Raw genomic sequence first — 19,130 nt, forward strand, 5'->3', positions numbered from 1 at the left:
GTCCCGTTCTTGGTAGGACCGCCAGAACTGTCCTGTCAACCCGCCTGAAGATCTGGTGGTACGTGAGACGCCAGATCACCATCCCCAAGCTCTTCCAGCAGACGGTGCAGAGACACCCGGAGAAGGTGGCCCTCATCTTCCAAGGCACAGGAGAAACGTGGACCTTCCGCCAGCTAGATGTCTACTCTAACCAGGTGGCCAACTTCTTCTACGAGCAGGGCTTCCGCTCGGGGGACGCCGTCGCCCTCTTCATGGAGTCCTGCAACCAGTACGTCGGCCTTTGGCTCGGACTGGCCAAGATCGGGGTGGAGGTGGCTCTCCTCAACTCCAACGTGCGGCAAGAATCCTTGGTCCACTGCGTCAAAATCTCCCACGCCAAGGCGGTCATCTTTGGAAGCGAGCTGGCGGAAGGTGAGATGACCGCAGGGTGGGGAAGAGGAAAAAGGAGGGGAGATCAGAGGCTGGGTTGGTTCTGAATGGTCAACCAGAGATGGCAGACTCTTTTCTTGTAGAGAAGAGTAAAGTTGTACATTTAGGCAAGAAAAACCAAAAATACGCATGTAGATTGGGAGAAACCAGGCTTAATAGTAACTGAGAGAGAGCTTGGAGTCTTAGTGGACAACCAATTAGATATGAGCCGAGAGTGTGCAGCAGCAGCCAAAAACGCCAATGCCTAAGCGGTGGCTCAGCGGCTAAGACGCTGAGCTTGTCGATCGAAAGGTCAGCAGTTCGGCGGTTCGAATCCCTAGCGCCGCGGAACGGAGTGAGCTCCCGTGACTTGTCCCAGCTTCTGCCAACCTAGCAGTTCGAAAGCAGGTAAAAAAAAAAAATGCAAGTAGAAAAATAGGGACCACCTTTGGTGGGAAGGGAACAGCGTTCCGTGCACCTTTGACGTTGAGTCATGCCGGCCACATGACCACGGAGACGTCTTCGGACAGCGCTGGCTCTTTGGCTTTGAAACAGAGATGAGCACCGCCCCCTAGAGTCGGGAACGACTAGCACGTATATTAATACATCATGTGAAGTACTATATACCACTCTATAAACCCTTAGTAAGGGCACTTACTAAGACTACTGTGCACTGTTTTGGTCACCACATTATAATTGAGACTCTAGAAAGAGTGCAGAGAAGAGCAACCAGGATGATTAAGGGACTGGAGGCTAAAACATACAATGAACGGTTGCAGGAACTGGGCATGGCTGGTCTAGTGAAGAGAAGGACCAGGGGAGACAGGATAGCATCTTCCAATATTTGAGGGGCTGCCCCAGAGAGGAGAGGGGGGTCAAGCTATTCTCCAAAGGCCAGACAAGGAATAATGGATGGAAACTGACCAAGGAGAGATTCAACCTGGAAATAAAGGAGAAATTTCCTGACAGTGAGAACAATCAACCCATGGAACAGAAGTTGCCTTCGGAAGTTGTGGGAGCTTCATCCCTGGAAGCTTTCAAGAAGAGACTAGACTGCCATCAGTCAGAAATGGTGTAGGGTCTCCTGCTTGAGTGGGGGGTTGGACTAGATGACCTCCAAGGTCCCTTCCGACTCTATTATTCTGTTATCTTTTACAAGGATTCAGCCATGGTTGTTTTTTAAGCTGGGCCTCCTGAAGGAGCCCCAATGATGGTGATTTGCACTTATTTATTTATTTATTTATTTATTTTTATATGCCGCCCTTCTCCGGAGACTCAGGGAGGCTTACAACGCGCTAAGCAATAGCCTTCATCCTTTTGTATATTTTATACAAAGTCAGCTTATTGCCCCCACAAACCGGGTCCTCATTTTACCCACCTTAGAAAGGATGGAAGGCTGAGTCGACCTTGAGCCTGGTGAGAATTGAACTCGCAGTAATTGCAGGCAGCTGGATGTTAAATGCTGCCTTAGTAGGAGGCATTAGCCTCCTACGCCACTCAGGCTCCTTGCACTAAGCTCTGATTTGTTTTATCTGGAGTCTGTGTCCTTTACTAGGACGACTGAGATCGCCAAGAGAGAAACAGCTTCAATTTGAAGGTGCAAGGGTTGTTTGCAATCCACAATGGCTCAGCTCCTGAGGATGGTTGGGGAAAGCTGCTCTTTCTTCCCCCAGCCTACCTCACAGGGTTGTTGTTAGGAGAAGAAACTTCCCGAGACTCCCAAACATAACCGGACAAACTGACCGCAATTCTCTCTTTTTTCTTTATTCTCTTCTCGTAGCCTTGAGGGAAATCCAGTCCTCCCTGGAGAAGTCCATCCGTCTCTTCTGCTCCGGGGATCGGCAGGCCACCAACTCCCTTCCTGGGGTGGAAGATCTTGACTCTCTGGTTGAGAAAGCCCAGCGCCAGCCACCCAATCCACCGGAGAAAGGATTCCTAGGTACGTGCCCCAAACCCACAAAGAGATGGTCTCGCTCGGTGCCCACCTCCCAGAGGTGGTTCTTCTGTCCCCCTGCCAGGGCTTAACCTGGCACCCTTCGGCCCTGGATTTCAGGGGGTGGAGAGGTGGTTGTCCCATCCCCTCCTCCCCTGGTCCTCCCTCCCCAAGGAGGATGAAGGGTGGGAGCCATGAAGAGCCAAGATCTTGCTTAACCTGCAGAGAACATCTTCCAAGGAAAGGAGCTGGCTGGGATGATGGAGAGTTGGCGCTCCAGAGATAGATCTGGTTGCCAAATGCAGATTTCTGAAAATCTCCTTGTCCTTTAGCCAATGTCCTAAAGTTCTCCATGTTCTTTGCAAACTCCTGAAGTTCTCCATGTTCTTTGTAAACTTCAGAAATTCTCCATGTTCTTTGTAAACTCCCGAAGTTCTCCATATTTTTTGCAAACTTCCAAAGTTCTCCATGTTCTTTTTAAATTTCAGAAGTTCTCCATGTTTTTTGTAAACTCCCGAAGTTCTCCATAATTTTTGTAAACTTCAGAAGTTCTCCATGATTTTTGTAAACTTCAGAAGTTCTCCATGTTCTTTGTAAACTTCTGAAGTTCTCCATGTTCTTTGTAAACTTCAGAAGTTCTCCATGTTCTTTGCAAACTCCTGACGTTCTCCATATTTTTTGCAAACTTCCAAAGTTCTCCGTGTTCTTTTTAAACTTCAGAAGTTCTCCATGTTTTTTGTAAACTTCTGAAGTTCTCCATGATTTTTGTAAACTCCCGAAGTTCTCCATGATTTTTGTAAACTCCCGAAGTTCTCCATGTTCTTTGTAAACTCCCGAAGTTCTCCATATTTTTTGCAAACTTCCAAAGTTCTCCATGTTCTTTGTAAACTTCAGAAGTTCTCCATGTCCTTTGCCAATCTCCCTGAAAGTCTCCATGTTCTTTGCAAACTCCCAAAGTTCTCCATGTTCTTTGCAAACTCCCAAAGTTCTCCATGTCCTTTGCCAATCTCCCTGAAAGTCTCCATGTTGTTCTTTTTTTCCAGATAAACTCTTCTACATTTACACTTCCGGAACAACCGGTTTGCCCAAGGCAGCCATCATCGTCCACAGCAGGTCAGTGAAAAGAAAGAGATATATTCCCGTGGTTCGGATCTGATCTGATCCCCGTTTCCTCAAGAGCCCCCCTCTACACGGGCTGACCCACCCAAACTGATTCGGGGCTCTCCTTTCTCGGAGCAGGTATTTCCGGATGGCGACCCTGGTTTACGGTGGCTTTCGCATGACGCCTGAGGACGTGGTTTATGACAGCCTCCCTCTCTACCACGCGGCAGGTAACGCCAAAGCTCTGAACTTCACAGCTCTCACACTTTTATTTTTCATCCCCTGTTGACGCTTCTTCTCTTTGCTCCCTTTCTTCCTGAAATAGCCCTCCCCAAGGAAGGCATCAAAAAAGGGGAAAGTCGACCAAAGTCTGTCTTCCTTCCTTCCTTCCTTCCTTCCTTCCTTCCTTCCTTCCTTCCTTCCTCCCTCCTTCCCTCCCTTTCTTCCTTCCTCCCTCCCTCCCTTCTTCCCTTCCTTCCTCCCTCCCTCCCTGGCTGTCTGCCTGCCTTCCTGCCTTCCTTCCTTCCTCCCTCCCTCCCTCCTCCCTTCTTTCCTTCCTTCCTTCCTTCCTCCCTCCCTCCCTCCCTCCTCCCTTCCTTCCTTCTTTCCTTCCTTCCTTCCTCCCTCCCTTCCTTCCTTCCTCCCTCCCTTCCTTCCTTCCTCCCTCCCTTCCTCCCTTCCTTCCTTCCTTCCTCCCTCCCTCCCTGGCTGTCTGCCTGCCTTCCTGCCTTCCTTCCTCCCTCCCTCCCTCCCTCCTCCCTCCCTTCCTTCTTTCCTTCCTCCCTCCCTCCCTCTCTTCCTCCCTCCCTTCTTTCCTTCCTTCTTTCCTTCCTTCCTCCCTCCCTCCTCTCCTTCTTTCCTTCCTTCCTTCTTTCCTTCCTTCCTTCCTCCCTCCCTCCCTCCCTCCCTTCCTTCCTCCTCTCCTCTCCCTCCTCTTCCTTCCTTCCTTCTTTCCTTCCTTCCTTCCTCCCTCCCTCCTCTCCTTCCTTCTTTCCTTCCTTCCTTCCTTCCTTCCTTCCTTCCTTCCTTCCTTCCTTCCTTCCTTCTTCCCTCTTATTCCTCCCTCCCTTTCCCTCTTTCTCCTTCCTGCCTTCTTCCTCATTCCCTTTCTTTCCCTCTCCCCCCTCCTTTCTTCCCTTACGATTCATTATTATCCCCTTTCATTCCGTCTTTAGGGAATATTGTCGGGGTCGGTCAGTGTCTCCTGCATGGAATGACGGTGGTGATCAGGAGGAAGTTTTCGGCCTCTCACTTTTGGGACGATTGTGTCAAATACAACTGCACGGTGAGGCGGAGGGGACCCTCGGCGGGAAGGAAGAGGGATCACAAGTCTGTTAGAGAGAGGGGGGGAGATGAGAGAGAGAGAGAGAGAAGAAAGAGAGATGAGAGAGGGAGAGAGGAAAGAGGGAGAGAGAGAGAAAGAGGAGAGAAGAAAGAGAGGGAGGGAGAGAGAGAAAGAGAGAAGGAGAGAGAGAGAGAGAAAGAGGAGAGAGGGAGAGAAGAGAGAGAGAGAAGAAAGGAGGGAGAGAGAGAAAGAGGAGAGAGGGAGAGAAAAAAGAGAGGGAGGGAGGGAGAGAGAAAGAGAGAAGGGGAGAGAGAAAGAGAGAAGGAGAGAAGGAGAGAGAGAAAGAAAGAGGAGAGAGGGAGAGAAGAAAGAAGGAGGGAGAGAGAGAAAGAGAGGGAGAGAAAAAAGAGGGAGGGAGGGAGAGAGAAAGAGAAGGAGAGAGAGAAAGAGAGAAGGAGAGAGAGAGAAAGAAAGAGGAGAGAGAGAGAGGAGAGAGGGAGAGAAGAAAGAAGGAGGGAGAGAGAAAGAGGAGAGGGAGAAAAAAGAGAGGGAGGGAGGGAGAGAGAGAGAAAGAGAGAAGGAGAGAGAAAGAGAGAGGGAGAGAAGAGAGAGAGAGAAGAAAGAGGGAGAGAGAAGAAAGAGAAGAGAGAGAGAGGGAGAGAGAAGAAAGAGAAGAGAGAGATGGAGAGTGGGAGAAAAAGTGGGAGAGGAAGAGAGAGGGAGGGAGAGAGGAAAATGAGAGAGAGAGGGTATGAGAGAGAGAGGAAAGAGGGAGGGAAAGAGAGAGGGAGAGGAGAGAAAAAGAAAGACAGAAAACCGAGAGAGAGGAGAAAGAGAGGGAGAGGGGAGAGAGAGAGAGAGAGAGATTCTGTTTAATAGCTGTGCAAAAGAGCAGCTTAGCTCGTCAAATGCCACATCAGACTCATGTTTGCCTTCCAGCTTAATCCTGGCTTTTCTTCCCGTTCAGATTTTTAAATATCCCGGTTGGTGTCCGCACTCAAAGGAGGGTAAACATTTAATAAATGGCCCGCTTTTTTTTTTTCCCTTTGGTGTTTTGTTTTTTTTTTAAATAAAAAAACAGACAGAACTAAACGAGGGCAGCCCGATGTAGAATTGGCACCTCGGATCATTCATTAATGGGAAATTCTCACCCAGCATGGATTTATTTTTTTTAAATTAATTTTGACGCCTAAGCAGACGGAAGTTTCTAGAACAAATACGGCAGAGGAAAAAAAAATTAATCTGTTTTATGCAAGATTCAAATGAGACTCTGAGGTCTCCAAAATTTATGCAAAGGTTGAGGTGTGGGTTGGCGGTTTCTAAACACAAATCTAAGCCCTAAATCTAAAATGCAATCTTAAAAGACAAATATCTCTGACCAAAATAAACACCTCATAATTCAACGTACCTCAACGAGGCCTGTCTGAAAACAAGCTACAAATAGTCCTTGGCTATTTGGCCACAATTGAGCCATAAGACTTCCGTGGCTAAGCGAGACCGTTGTTAAGTGAGTTTCGACCCCATTCTGTGACTTTTGTAAGTCCGAGGACGGGTGGAGAGTCACTTTCTTTCAGTGCCTTCAGAACTAGGAGCGGTCGTAAAGCGAATCGCTGTAAGTCCAGGACTGCCTTCATAGCATTTGGATGTACAGATGTGGCAGCTGTGTTAGATCGTAGCAAATTCTGACCCCAATTGTGGGTCTTAAGACGAGGACTAGTATATGTATTCCCTGCCTTGCTTCCCTCAAACCCCCAAAAAACTCCTTCATTTTTATTTTATTTTATTCATTAAACATGAAACTCAGTAAAATTATTATTATTGAAGAGAAGGACCAGGGGAGACAGGATAGCAGTCTTCCAATATCTCAAGGGCTGCCCCAAAGAAGAGGCAGTCAAGCTATTCTCCAAAGCACCTGAGGGCAGGACAAGAAGCAATGGATGAAAACTAATCAAGGAGAGAAACAACCTAGAACTCAGGAGAAATTTCCTGACAGTGAGAACAATTAATCAGTGGAACTACTTGCCTCCAGAAGTTGTAAATGCTCCAACACTGGAGCTTTTTAAGAAGATGTTGGATAACCATTTGTCTGAAGTGGTGTAGGGTTTCCTGCTTACTAGAAGGGTTGGACTAGAAGACCTCCAAGGTCCCTTCCAACTCTGTTATTCTATTCTATTCTATTATTATTATTATTATTGACAGTATACACAGCAAACGAGATGACCATGCTGGATTTCGTATCCCAAATCACTAGTCGAACACTTCCCAAGTTGTTGTTGTTGTTGTTGTTATATACTTTATTAATTAAACATGAAACTCAGTAAAATTATTATTATTTTATTATATTATTATTTATATTATTATATATTAGATATAAGATAATATTATATATATATATATTATATATTATAATTATTATATTATTATAATTATATACTTTATTCATTAAACATTAAACTTTAATTATTAATTAATTCATTAATTCATTAATTCATTAAACATGAAACATTAAACATATTATTATTATTATTATTTATTTTATTTTTGAATTTGTATACCGCCCTTCTCCCTGAGGACTCAGGGCGGTGAACAGCCAAATAAAAACATCAAATACAAATATTAAAATACAGTTAAAAAAATATACAGTTAAAAAAATACAGTTAAAAAAATATGAAAAATTATTATTATTTTCATTACACATGAAACTCAGTCAACATTTAAAAATGTATCACAAATATCATTGCCTGGCGCTGATGGTTGACACGGGTTGCTGCCAGCAAATAATAATAATAATAATAATAATAATAATAATAATAATAATAATAATAATAATAATAATTTGATACCTAGGATGCTGGCAGCAACCCCTATCAATCATCAGTGCTTGTCAATGGTATTTGTGATACATTTTTAAATGTTGATTTGATTTGAGTTTCGTGTTTAATGAATAAAATAGATTATTATTATTATTATTATTATTATTATTATTATTTTGATAATAATATATATTATAATAATTATAATATATTATTATTATTATTATTATTATTTTATTATTATTATTATTATTTAATCTTTGGTGAGATTCGCAGCCTTTGAGGCTGGTTAATAGCTCAGCAGCTCGAGTCCTAACCAAGGACCTAGGAACTGTTAAGGTATCGTCGGAGGATGTAAGCTGTTCCGAGTAAGGTGGTTTTTTGTAGAGGCAAAATGTTCAAGTCTGGCAAATTTAGAATTTCTAAATAGCGGGGTAGCCCTTTGGGTATTGCTCCAAGGGCTCCAATTACAATCGGGACAACACACGATTTCTTTTTCCACAGTCGCTCAACTTTATTATTATTATTATTATTATTATTATTATTATTATTATTATTATTATTCCTCTTGTGGCTTTCAGATTGTACAGTACATCGGAGAGATTTGCCGGTACTTGCTGAACCAGCCCTCGAAAGAGGTGGAGCGTCAGCACCGAGTTCGAATGGCGCTGGGGAACGGCCTGCGGGCCTCCATCTGGAAGGAGTTCAGCGAACGTTTCGGCATCCCTCAGATTGCCGAATTTTACGGCTCCACCGAGTGCAATTGCAGCGTCGGGAATTTTGACAACAAGGTAGGAGAAGGAAAGAAGGGAGTCCCAAGAGGAGGAGAAAAACCCTCACGGCTGAATTGGGGAGCCCTTGGTAGGCTCTCTGAGCTGGGTAAAGGTTCTCTTGCAAACGTTTTGTGACCCAGCTGAGTAACACCATCAGTGCTAGAAGGGAGTGGGGTTTGCAGAGAGGAGGAGGAAGAGGAGAAGGACTGGGGGGTCCTTGGTGCTCTCTGAGCTGGTTGGTTTTCTTTTGGAGACGTTTCATTACCCAACTACAGAACACCATCAGTGCTAGAAGGGAGTTGGGTTTGCAGAGAGGAGGAGGAGGAGAAAGGAAAGAGGAGAAGAAAGGGAGGAGGAGGAGGAAAAAGAGAAGAAGGAAAGAGGAGGGCTGTGGGGTCCTTGATGTTCTCTGAACTGGGTGGTTTTCTTTTGGAGACGTTTCATTAGCCAACTAGGGAACATCATCAGTGCTAGAAGGGAGTTGGGTTTGCAGAGAGGAGGAGGAGGAGAAAGGAAAGAGGAAGAGAAAGGGAGGAGGAGGAGGAGGAGAAAAAGAAGAAGGAAAGAGGAGGAGGGCTGTGGGGTCCTTGGTGCTCTCTGAGCTGGTTGGTTTTCTTTTGGAGACGTTTCATTACCCAACTACAGAACATCATCAGTGCTAGAAGGGAGTTGGGTTTGCAGAGAGGAGGAGGAGGAGAAAAGAAAGAGGAAGAGAAAGGGAGGAGGAGGAGAAAGAGAAGAAGGAAAGAGGAGGAGGGCTGTGGGGTCCTTGATGCTCTCTGAGCCGGGTGATTTTCTTTTGGAGACGTTTCATTACCCAACTACAGAACACCATCAGTGCTAGAAGGGAGTTGGGTTTGTAGAGAGGAGGAGGAGGAGAAAGGAAAGAGGAGGAGAAAGGGAGGAGAAGGAGGAGGAGAAAGAGAAGAAGGAAAGAGGAGGAGGGCTGTGGGGTCCTTGATGCTCTCTGAGCCGGGTGATTTTCTTTTGGAGACGTTTCATTAACCAACTAGGGAACATCATCAGTGCTAGAAGAGAGTTGGGTTTGCAGAGAGGAGGAGGAGGAGAAGAAAGGAAAGAGGAGGAGAAAGGGAGGAGGAGGAGGAGAAAGAGAAGAAGGAAAGAAGAGGAGGACTATGGGGTCCTTGATGCTCTCTGAGCCGGGTGATTTTCTTTTGGAGACGTTTCATTAGCCAACTAGGGAACATCATCAGTGCTAGGAGGAAGTGGGGTTTGTGGAATGGAAGAGGAGGAGTGGGAGGCCTCAAATGACCTTGATGATGAAGTTGATTTTCCCTCGTTGGGTCATGAAATGCCAACCACCCAGTTCGGAGAGCACCGAAGCCTCCAAAGGAGAAGTTGTCCCGAGAAGCTCAAGGTGCAGAGGGGAACAAAGCAAGACCTCCCTGTTCTTCTTCTGAGCCCACTTCTCCAATAAATTTCTCCCCTCTGCAGTTGGGGGCCTGTGGCTTCAACAGCCGAATCTTTCCCCACGTTTATCCCATCAAGCTCGTCCGAGTCAACGAAGACACCATGGAGCTGATCCGGAAACCAAACGGGCTGTGCATGAGGTGTGAACCAGGTGAGGCCAGGAAGTGGTGGTGATGGGTGGAGAGAAGGTGGAGACCCTAAGACACAAATGAAATGGGCCCTAGTAGGTAGCAGAGGGAGATTTCCCCCCTCATCCATTCCATTGTGTGTTCTTCTCTGGCTGATGGTGGAAGCTTCTTAGATGCCTTCAAGCTACGTTCTTGAGAGAAATATGAATTATTCCTGTAAAAAGCAGAGCAAGAGTGAAGCCGTATTAATTCCTTTATATCAGGGGTCTCCAACCTTGGCAACTTTAAGACTTGTGGACTTCAACTCCCAGAATTCCTCAGCCAGCTGAGCTGTCTCGTGGACTTCAGCTCCCAGAATTCCTCAGCCAGCTATGCTGACTTGTGGACTTCAGCTCCCAGAATTCCTCAGCCAGCTTTGCTGACTCGTGGACTTCAGCTTTATGACCCTAAAACACCAGCTGTGAGGCAGAGTTGTGAAATACAGGATTTTTAGCAGTGGTGGATTTCAATTTTTTTTACTACCGGTTCTGTGGGCGTGGCTTGGTGGGCGTGGCAGCGGAAGGATACTGCAAAATCTCCATTCCCTCCCCACTCCTGGGGGAGGGATACTGCAAAATCTCCATTCCCTCTCCACTCCTGGGGGAAGGATACTGCAAAATCGGTATTGCAAAATCTCCATTCCCTCTCCACTCCTGAGGGAAGGATACTGCAAAATCTCCATTCCCTCCCCACTCCTGGGGTAAGGATACTGCAAAATCTCCATTCCCTCCCCACTCCTGGGGGAAGGATACTGCAAAATCTCCATTCCCATCCCACTCCTAGGGGAAGGATACTGCAAAATCTCCATTCCCACCTCACTCCTGGGAGAAGGATATTGCAAAATCCCCATTCCCTCCCCACTCCAGGGGGAAGGATACTGCAAAATCCCCATTCCCTCCCCACTCTGGGGCCAGCCAGTGGTGGTATTTGCCGGTTCTCCGAACGACTCAAAATTTCCGCTACCAGTTCGCCAGAACCTGTCCGAACCTGGTTTTTAGGGAAATAATAGAGCTATAAATTGATTCGTACATTCCATGTCAGGTCAGGCTAACATTGGCAAGAAAGAAGCTGCCATGCTTAGATTGATAATGTTGTTATCACCAAGATGGGGCAATTATCAGAAGAATGTTCTTGTCCGAGGAAAACAGTTGTTATGTACCCAAACATTTACCTTACATAAGAAAATAAGGGGCGTTACGGGGAGGAGATTTTACTCTGAAACTGTATTTAAACCTGTAATCATATCCTTTCTTCTGTTTCTCTCAAATGAGAACAAAGGGGTCCCTTTTGCAGAAGGTGAATAAAAATCTCTTTATATTATTCACGGAAGGCGTCCCCAACCTTTCGGACCTCAGGGACCACTAAATTCATAATTTTCAATCTCGCGGTCCGCTAATACGATCTGCCTAATGACCGGCTGGGTGGGCGTGGCAAGGTGGTCATGTGACTGGGTGGGCGTGGCCAACTTGATGTCACTCACATCGAGGGACGCCTCGCCGGCCTCTACTCGCCCCCTCCCCTCCCAGCCACTCCTCACCTGCCCACCTGAGCTCCTTAGGACCTCAACAGGAAGCAGTTGTTGGAGCTAAGCAGCCACCATGAAAAAGAGTTGGCAGAAGAGCTCAGTTCAAATTGGATCTGGCCGAGAAGGAGGCTCAGCAGAAGCACCTCACTGAGGACTAGGAGCATAGGCTTTCCAAGCAGAGGGAAGACCTGCGGGAGTGCAAGGCCAGGTACCGGCGCCTGGAGGCTCAGCGGGCTGAGATGGTCAGCCAGTTCCAGGCCATGAGGCAGTCCCACTGGAACGAGGTCCTCTGGCTCTTCGCCACCAGCGGCTCTTCCCTCCAGCCTTCGCCCAAAGCCCCACACCAGGAGGCCGAAGCAGACCCCGAGTCGGAATTTCTGCCCCCCTCCGACCCACACAAGAAGACCCCGAAGGGGGAGACTCTTTGCAGCAACACAAACGTTCATTGCATGTATCCGGCCCAGCGGCCGTAATTTGAGGACCCCTGATTTAGTGCAATATAAAAAATGCAAATAATTTTCCTGCAGACCACCAAAATTTTCTCAAGGACCACCAGTGGTCCACGGACCGCCATGTGAAAGTGGCAATTAATCCCATTCTGCTTTTGGGTAATTGCACCTTGATTTAGAGAATGGATCGTGACCTTTCCTTGAAGTATACTTTAAGAAAATAAACCCGAAGAATATATTTTCTAAGAAAAACTCATTTATTTGTTATAAAGAAAATGAAACATCTTACTAGCTAATTAATTACATCTTGGCAGCGTTCCTGCCGGACCTCTCTTGGCCGGAGAACAAAGAAAAGATAGAAGAAAGTGAAGGAATGTGGACATGCACAGTTAGCTTAGAGATAAGAACTTGGCAAGCTACAGCAAGTCTGAAAGTTCAAAAATAAGAGCTCAGCTGGTAAATACAAAAACGCAGTGACACGCCAGGGGATCCCGAGTAGTTCATCTGGGAATTTTAAATCTCATTTTAAAATTCCTGTCCGGAATTTTAGCTGGTGGGATCCCAGGATCCTGAAAAATCTCAAATCCGTCTTCTTCCTTCCTCTTTGTCCCCCAGGAGAACCGGGTCAGCTGGTGGGGCGCATCGTCCAAAGTGACCCGTTGCAGCGTTTTGATGGCTATCTCAACCACGAGGCCAACAACAAGAAGATTGCCCGAGATGTCTTCACCAAAGGCGACTCTGCCTACCTCTCAGGTGAACCTTCCTCCGTTCTTCTTATGGGGTATAATAATTCTCACCTATACAAAAAAAAAAAAAAAAGGTTGTTTATTAGTGGGAGCTGGAAAAAATGCGGAAAAAATAGGATATACCAAGGAATAGAATAGAAGCTGGAAGGAACCTCGGAGGACAGGAAGGAAAGGGAAGGAAGGAAGGAAGGAAGGAAGGAAGGAAGAAAGACAGAGAGGGAGCAAGAAGGGAGGGGCTAAAGGAGGGAGGGAGGAAGGAAGGAGGGAGAAAGAGAGGGAGGGAGAGGAAATGGATGAATGGGTGGATGGATGGATGGATGGAAGGACAGAGGGAGGAAAGAGATAGGAAGGAAGGAAGGAGAGAGGGAAGGAAGAAAGACAGAAGGAGAAAGAAGGGAGGGGCTAAAGGCGGGAGGGAGGAAGGAAGGAGAGAAAAAGAGAGGGAGGGAGGGAGAGGAAATGGATGAATGGGTGGATGGATGGATGGAAGGACAGAGGGAGGAAAGAGAGGAAGAAAGGAAGGAAGGAAAGAAAAGAGGGAGAGAGGGAAGGAAGAAAGACAGAGAGGGAGAAAGAAGGGAGGAGGGAAAAGAGGGTGGATGGTGGGAGGGAGGGAGGAAGAAGAACAAAGTTGGAAGGGATCTTGGAGGTCTTCTAGTCCAGCCCCCTGCTCAACCAGGAGATCCTATACCCCCTGCCCCCCACATGCGACCCCCTCGCGCTCCCCCGCTTTTGGCTTGCGATGGCCCGGTGCGCCCGGTAGACTTGTTTTTCGCCCTCCCCAGGCTCCAGAGGCTTTTTTTGGAACTTGGGGAGGGCAAAAACGGCCTTCCCCACACCCCCAGAGGCCCTCCGGAGGGCAGAAACAGCCAGTTTCCCAACTTCCAGTGGAAGGTCGTAAAATGGGGCAAGACGCACTTAACGACCAACCCACTTAGCAACGGTCGGGCTCCATTGTGTCCGTAAGCCGCGGACTCCTCGTTGATAAAGAAGGAGAGGCCTACTATGAACTTCCCACGCGACCCTCATGCTGTTGTCCCACAGGTGATGTCCTGGTGATGGATGAACTGGGCTACCTGTATTTCCGAGACCGCACCGGCGACACTTTCCGCTGGAAGGGCGAGAACGTCTCCACGACGGAGGTGGAGGGCACCCTCAGCCGCATCCTCAGCATGGCGGATGTGGTGGTGTACGGCGTGGCGGTGCCAGGTCAGTGGGCACGGCGAAGGGCAGGGGGGGGAGGGAACAAACATGGAAGTCAGGAGTGCATTTTTTTCCCCTCACAATCTGTCTCACCTCACGTAGAGAGCTCCCAAATATTTACTTGTTTATGTATTTACGTCTTTATTTATTCAATTATTTATTAATTTACTTACTTCTTACCGGTATTTACTTACTTATTTACTTGCTTATTTATTTATTTACATTTATTTACTTATTTACTTACTTTATTTACTCTTTATTTACTTAATTTACTTACTTATTATTTACTTACTTTATTTACCTATCATTTACTTATTTATTTACTTATTTATTTACATTTATTTACTTATTTACTTACTTTATTTACTCTTTATTTACTTACTTTACTTACTTATTTACTTATTTGTTTACTTACTTTACTTACCTTTTATTTATTTATTTATTTATTTACTTGCTTATTTATTTGCATTTATTTACCTATTTACTTACTTTATTTACTTATTATTTACTTACTTCACTTACCTATTACTAATTTACTTACTTTACTTATCTATCATTTACTTATTTATTTACTTATTTATTTACATTTATTTACTTATTTACTTACTTTATTTACTCTTTATTTACTTACTTATTTACTTATTTATTTACTTACTTTACTTACCTATCATTTATTTATTTATTTATTCATTTATTTACTTGCTTATTTATTTATTTGCATTTATTTACCTATTTACTTACTTTATTTACTTATTATTTACTTACTTCACTTACCTATTACTAATTTACTTACTTTACTTATCTATCATTTACTTATTTATTTACTTATTTACATTTATTTACTTATTTACTTACTTTATTTACTCTTTATTTACTTACTTATTTACTTATTTATTTACTTACTTTACTTACCTATCATTTACTTATCTATTTATTTATTTAGTTGCTTATTTATTTATTTGCATTTATTTACCTATTTACTTGCTTTATTTACTTATTATTTACTTACTTCACTTACCTATTACTAATTTACTTACTTTACTTACCCATCATTTACTTATTTATTTACTTACTTTAACTTGTGTTCGCCACCCTGAGTCCTTCTGGAGAAGGGCAGCATATAAAGACATGAAATAAATAAATAAATAAATAAATAAATAAATAAATAAATAAATAAATAAATAATAAAAAATTAAAAAAATTAAAAAAATTAAAAAAAATAAAAAAAATAAAAAAATAATAAATTTATTTATTTATTTATTTATTTATTTATTTATCAAATTTGTATACCGCCCTTCTCCTTTCGGACTCAGGGCGGTGAACAGCCAAAATAAAAACATTTGTACAAAAGTTAAAATAATTATTTAAAACTAATTTAATAGAATTAATTTAAAACTAATTAAATGGAATTTGGCCCATAATTTAAAACATATCAATTAAAATCAATATCAAATGTTAAAACCAACATGGAATCAGGCCAGCCTGATAAATAATAATTTCAGGTTTGATAATAAAATCAAACCTGAAAACCCCAAGACCGACGGGGAGGGAGGGGTTGGGAGGTGGGGCAGAGTGGAAGTGTGGGGGCAGGTGGGATGGGTTATTACTCAATCGACCCCCTATACCCGTGATGGCGAAAACTATGGCCGCCCTGAGTCTTCGGAGAGGGGCGGCATACAAATTGAATTAATAATAATAATTAATAATAAATAAATAATAATGGCACGTGTGCCACAGGTGGCACGTAGAGCTATGTCGGTGGGCACGCGAGCTCAGCTCCGGTGTGCTGATTTTCGGGCTTTCTGGGCCCACCAGTCAGCAAACAGGCCATTTTTGGCCTCCGGGGGGCCTCCGGAGGGTGGGGAAGGCCGTGTTCTCCCTCTCCAGGCTCCTAGAAAGGCTCTGGAGCCTGGGGAGAGCGAAAAACGGCACTTCCAGTCCCACCGGAAGTTGGCAAATGGGCTGTTTCTGGTCTTCGGAAGGCCTCTTCGGGGTGAGGAAGGCTGTTTTTGCCCTCCCCGGGCTCCTAGAAAGGCTCTGGAGCCTGGGGAGAATGAAAAATGGCTCTATGCCATCACTTACCAAAAGCGGGGGAAAGCGGGGGGCACATGCGCATGCACGGGGGGCGGGGCGCATAGAATTATGGGTGTGGGCACTCACGTGCGTGACTTCCCCCCCCCACTTTCGGCACACGATGGCAAAAAGGTTAGCCATCATTGCCCTATAAGAGAATTTTGATGCCTGGGGTTTTTTAAAATTTTATTTCTAGGCACGGAAGGGAAAGCCGGCATGGCTGCCGTTGTAGATAAGGACCACTCCTGCGACTTGGAGAGCTTCGCTGCAGAAATGAAGAAATCTTTGCCCGCCTACGCCCGGCCGGTGTTCCTACGGTTGCTGAAGGAAGTCCACCAGACAAGTGAGTCCCTGGGCAGTTAAAAAAAGCTCCGTGTTGCTTTGCATCAGGTGCACAGTTATACAATTCGACCAGTGGTGGGTTCCTCCCGGTTCAGTCTGGTTCGGCCGAGCCGGTAGCGGTGACGATATGACGTCACCGAACCGGTTCTCCCCCCCCCGCCCTCCCACCCCCCACCCCCTCACGTTATTCTTACCTTTTATTTGGCCCCACCCCCAATCTATTGCTGCCTCCTGAGTCCCAGCTGATGACTAGAGGGAAAAAAAACTGTTTAAACTCTTGCCGCAGGGCTTCAAAGGGCCGCCCTACAGCGAATCAGTGTTAAAAGCAAACAAATGAGTCGGATCGTAAGTGCGAGGACTGGTCGTAAGTGCGAGGACCTTCCAGAAATGACTCTGACCAGCTAGCCACGCCCACCTAGTCACACGACCTCCAAGCCACACCCACAAAATAAGCCACGCCCACAGAACCGGTAGTAAAAAAAAATTTAGAACCCACCCCTGAATTCGACATTGCATCATTGAGACGGTTAAGTTTCATCCTGAGGGCCAGAACATCCGAAAAGCAGACAAATGGTTGTCCGATCTCTTCTTATAAACTCTGTCAGACTGCGGTGCTATCTCAAAATTAAATGAATTTCCAAACTGCCAATCTTTAAGGAAATCTTTCTTTAATTGAGCTCAGCCACCGGATCATGACTCCGCGCGGACAAGACTGACCTTTTGCCTCCCAATCCCTCCCTTTCCGATCCCCAAATCTCTGCTTCTCATTGGCTGTCTTCCAAGTCATTCTTCAGACTTCTTTTCCTCGTCATTTCCCAGGAATGTGCCCCCTCCCCTCATTTCCACGACAACCGGGCTTCAAAGGGATTTAGCAGGCAAAAGTTTCAGAGTTTATTTTTTGCTCTCCTCTGTTCTCTCTATGCCAGCGTTGCAACGCTGACATCTGCGTTCTTAACCAAACGGAATTAAAAAAAAGTGGGAAGGGACCTTTGGAGGTCTTCTAGTCCAACCCCCTGCTCAAGCAGGAAACCCTGTACCATTTGAACATTGGGCGCTATCTAAGAAAATGAAATTCAAGGGTGAAAAAAAAGGAAGGTTCTACATTTAGGCAAGAAAAACAAAATGCACAGGGACAGTATAGGCCAGGGGTCTGCAACCTTAAACACTCAAAGAGCCATTTGGACCCGGTTTAGTTTAGTTTAGTTTAGTTTATTTGATTTGTATACCGCCCTACTCCCGAAGGACTCAGGGCGGTGAACAGCCAAACAATAAAATACATAGATACAAAAAATTTAAAAACCAGATAAAATCTAATTAAACCATTTTGGCCCAGACAAATTAAAACACCCCAATCATTTAAAAGCAGATTAAAATTTACATATTAAAAAGAGGGAAAAGATTAGGCCAAGCCCGCCTGATGGAATAAAAAGGTCTTCACAGCACGGCGGAAGGTGCGCAGATCCGGGATCCTCCATATCTCCGGGGGGAGCTCATTCCAGACAGTAGGTGCCCCCACAGAGAAGGCTCTCCCCCTAGGGGCCGCCAGTCGACATTGTTTGGCTGACGGCACCCGGAGGAGCCCCTCTCTATGAGAGCGTACTGGCTGGTGGGAGGCTATTGGTGGTAGTAGGTGGTAGTAGGTTCCCACAGACAAGAAAACACCGGGAGCCACAAAACCTGGATGGGTGTGGCCAACTCGATGTCACTCACTTTCACCAGTCACATGACAACCCCCCTAGCCACGCCTAGCCAGCTAGTCATTAGGGCAGAGAACCGATTGTTAAAAAACACCGGGAATCACAAAACCCTTTTGACATCTCTCTCTCTCTCTCCCCTCCCTCCTTCCCTTCCCCCCCTCTCTCCCTCTCTCTCTGTATCTCTCTGCCCCAGCCACTTCTCCATCACCCGCCATCGCCCTTACCGTCTCAGGCCAGGCGAGGAGTGACTAGGAGGGGAGGGCGAGGGGCGGGGCCAGCCAGTGATGGGATCGCCCGATAGGGAGCCACAGCAGAGGGTCCAAAGAGCCACATGTGGCTCCAGAGCCGCAGGTTGCTGACCCCTGCCTTAATGTGTTTGTGGTTTCTTTTCTTGCCCCTTGCAACTTTCTTCTTAGGTACCTTCAAGTTCCAGAAAGTTGATCTGCGCAAAGAAGGCTATGACCCCACAGTGGTAAAAGATAAATTATTCTACTTGGACCTTCGAGAATGCCGGTATAAGCCATTGGACGAAGAAGCCTTCGGAAAGATCCAGTCGGGACAGATCAAACTGTAAAAAAAGAAAAAAAGGGGGGGGGGAAAGAGGGAGGGGGATGACGGAAATCAAAAAGAAACTTTTTTTTCCCTTTGAAAACTCATCGCGTCCTTCGGCGGAAGGACCGGGATTACGATGGGGTTGGAAAACTGGAAACGTCCAAGTCGGTTTCTGGGTTTCAGGTTCCCCACCTCCCTTGTTGCCAATCACCTCCCGACGTGATGTCAGACTACAGGGGTGGGGGAAAAATTACGATTAGCGTTTCCCGGAAAAAAGGCACCGCAAAAATTAGGTGTTTTTTCTTTTTTTAAATTGCGTGATCTCCAGCAGCATGGATGATTTGACGTAGCGCCAGCTTTACCAAAGCACAGAGGATCCTACGGCTTTCTTTTCTCCTTTTGGGAAAGGGTGGATCTCCAGTGGATCTAGCAAGGACTACCTTTCTTTGTCCCTGAGCTGGGACTCCAAAGCTCATCACCCTCCCTGATTTAGGAGGATGATGGTTTGAGGTGGGGAGTGGGGGCATCTTAAACCGCCAAGAACTACAGTGTTGGGAATTACCTCCAGGGGGCGACGTTGCGCTGTCTTTCTCTGCTGATTAGCCATTCTTATATATTTATTTTATCAGGGG

At 45.7% G+C, this 19,130-nt stretch overlaps 1 protein-coding gene across 1 annotated transcript in view; it reads left to right on the forward strand.

Annotated features, from left to right (window-relative positions):
* The window catches only part of SLC27A4 (solute carrier family 27 member 4), a 32,405-nt gene extending 13,541 nt beyond the window's left edge, over positions 1-18,864 (forward strand). The window contains exons 4-14 of the mRNA XM_087879527.1: positions 17-411; positions 2,189-2,347; positions 3,385-3,454; positions 3,581-3,672; positions 4,618-4,727; positions 8,122-8,331; positions 9,769-9,895; positions 12,501-12,638; positions 13,676-13,840; positions 16,104-16,250; positions 18,363-18,864. Of these exons, the coding sequence (XP_087735653.1) occupies positions 17-411; positions 2,189-2,347; positions 3,385-3,454; positions 3,581-3,672; positions 4,618-4,727; positions 8,122-8,331; positions 9,769-9,895; positions 12,501-12,638; positions 13,676-13,840; positions 16,104-16,250; positions 18,363-18,520 (1,771 nt within the window). The 3' untranslated portion in view covers positions 18,521-18,864. The remainder of the gene's footprint in view (positions 1-16; positions 412-2,188; positions 2,348-3,384; positions 3,455-3,580; positions 3,673-4,617; positions 4,728-8,121; positions 8,332-9,768; positions 9,896-12,500; positions 12,639-13,675; positions 13,841-16,103; positions 16,251-18,362) is intronic.
* Positions 18,865-19,130: the final 266 nt, after the last annotated feature.

This window comes from Pantherophis guttatus, chromosome 16 (genome assembly GCF_059756535.1).
Source record: "Pantherophis guttatus breed Tessera chromosome 16, ASM5975653v1, whole genome shotgun sequence".
Classification (NCBI taxonomy): domain Eukaryota; kingdom Metazoa; phylum Chordata; class Lepidosauria; order Squamata; family Colubridae; genus Pantherophis; species Pantherophis guttatus.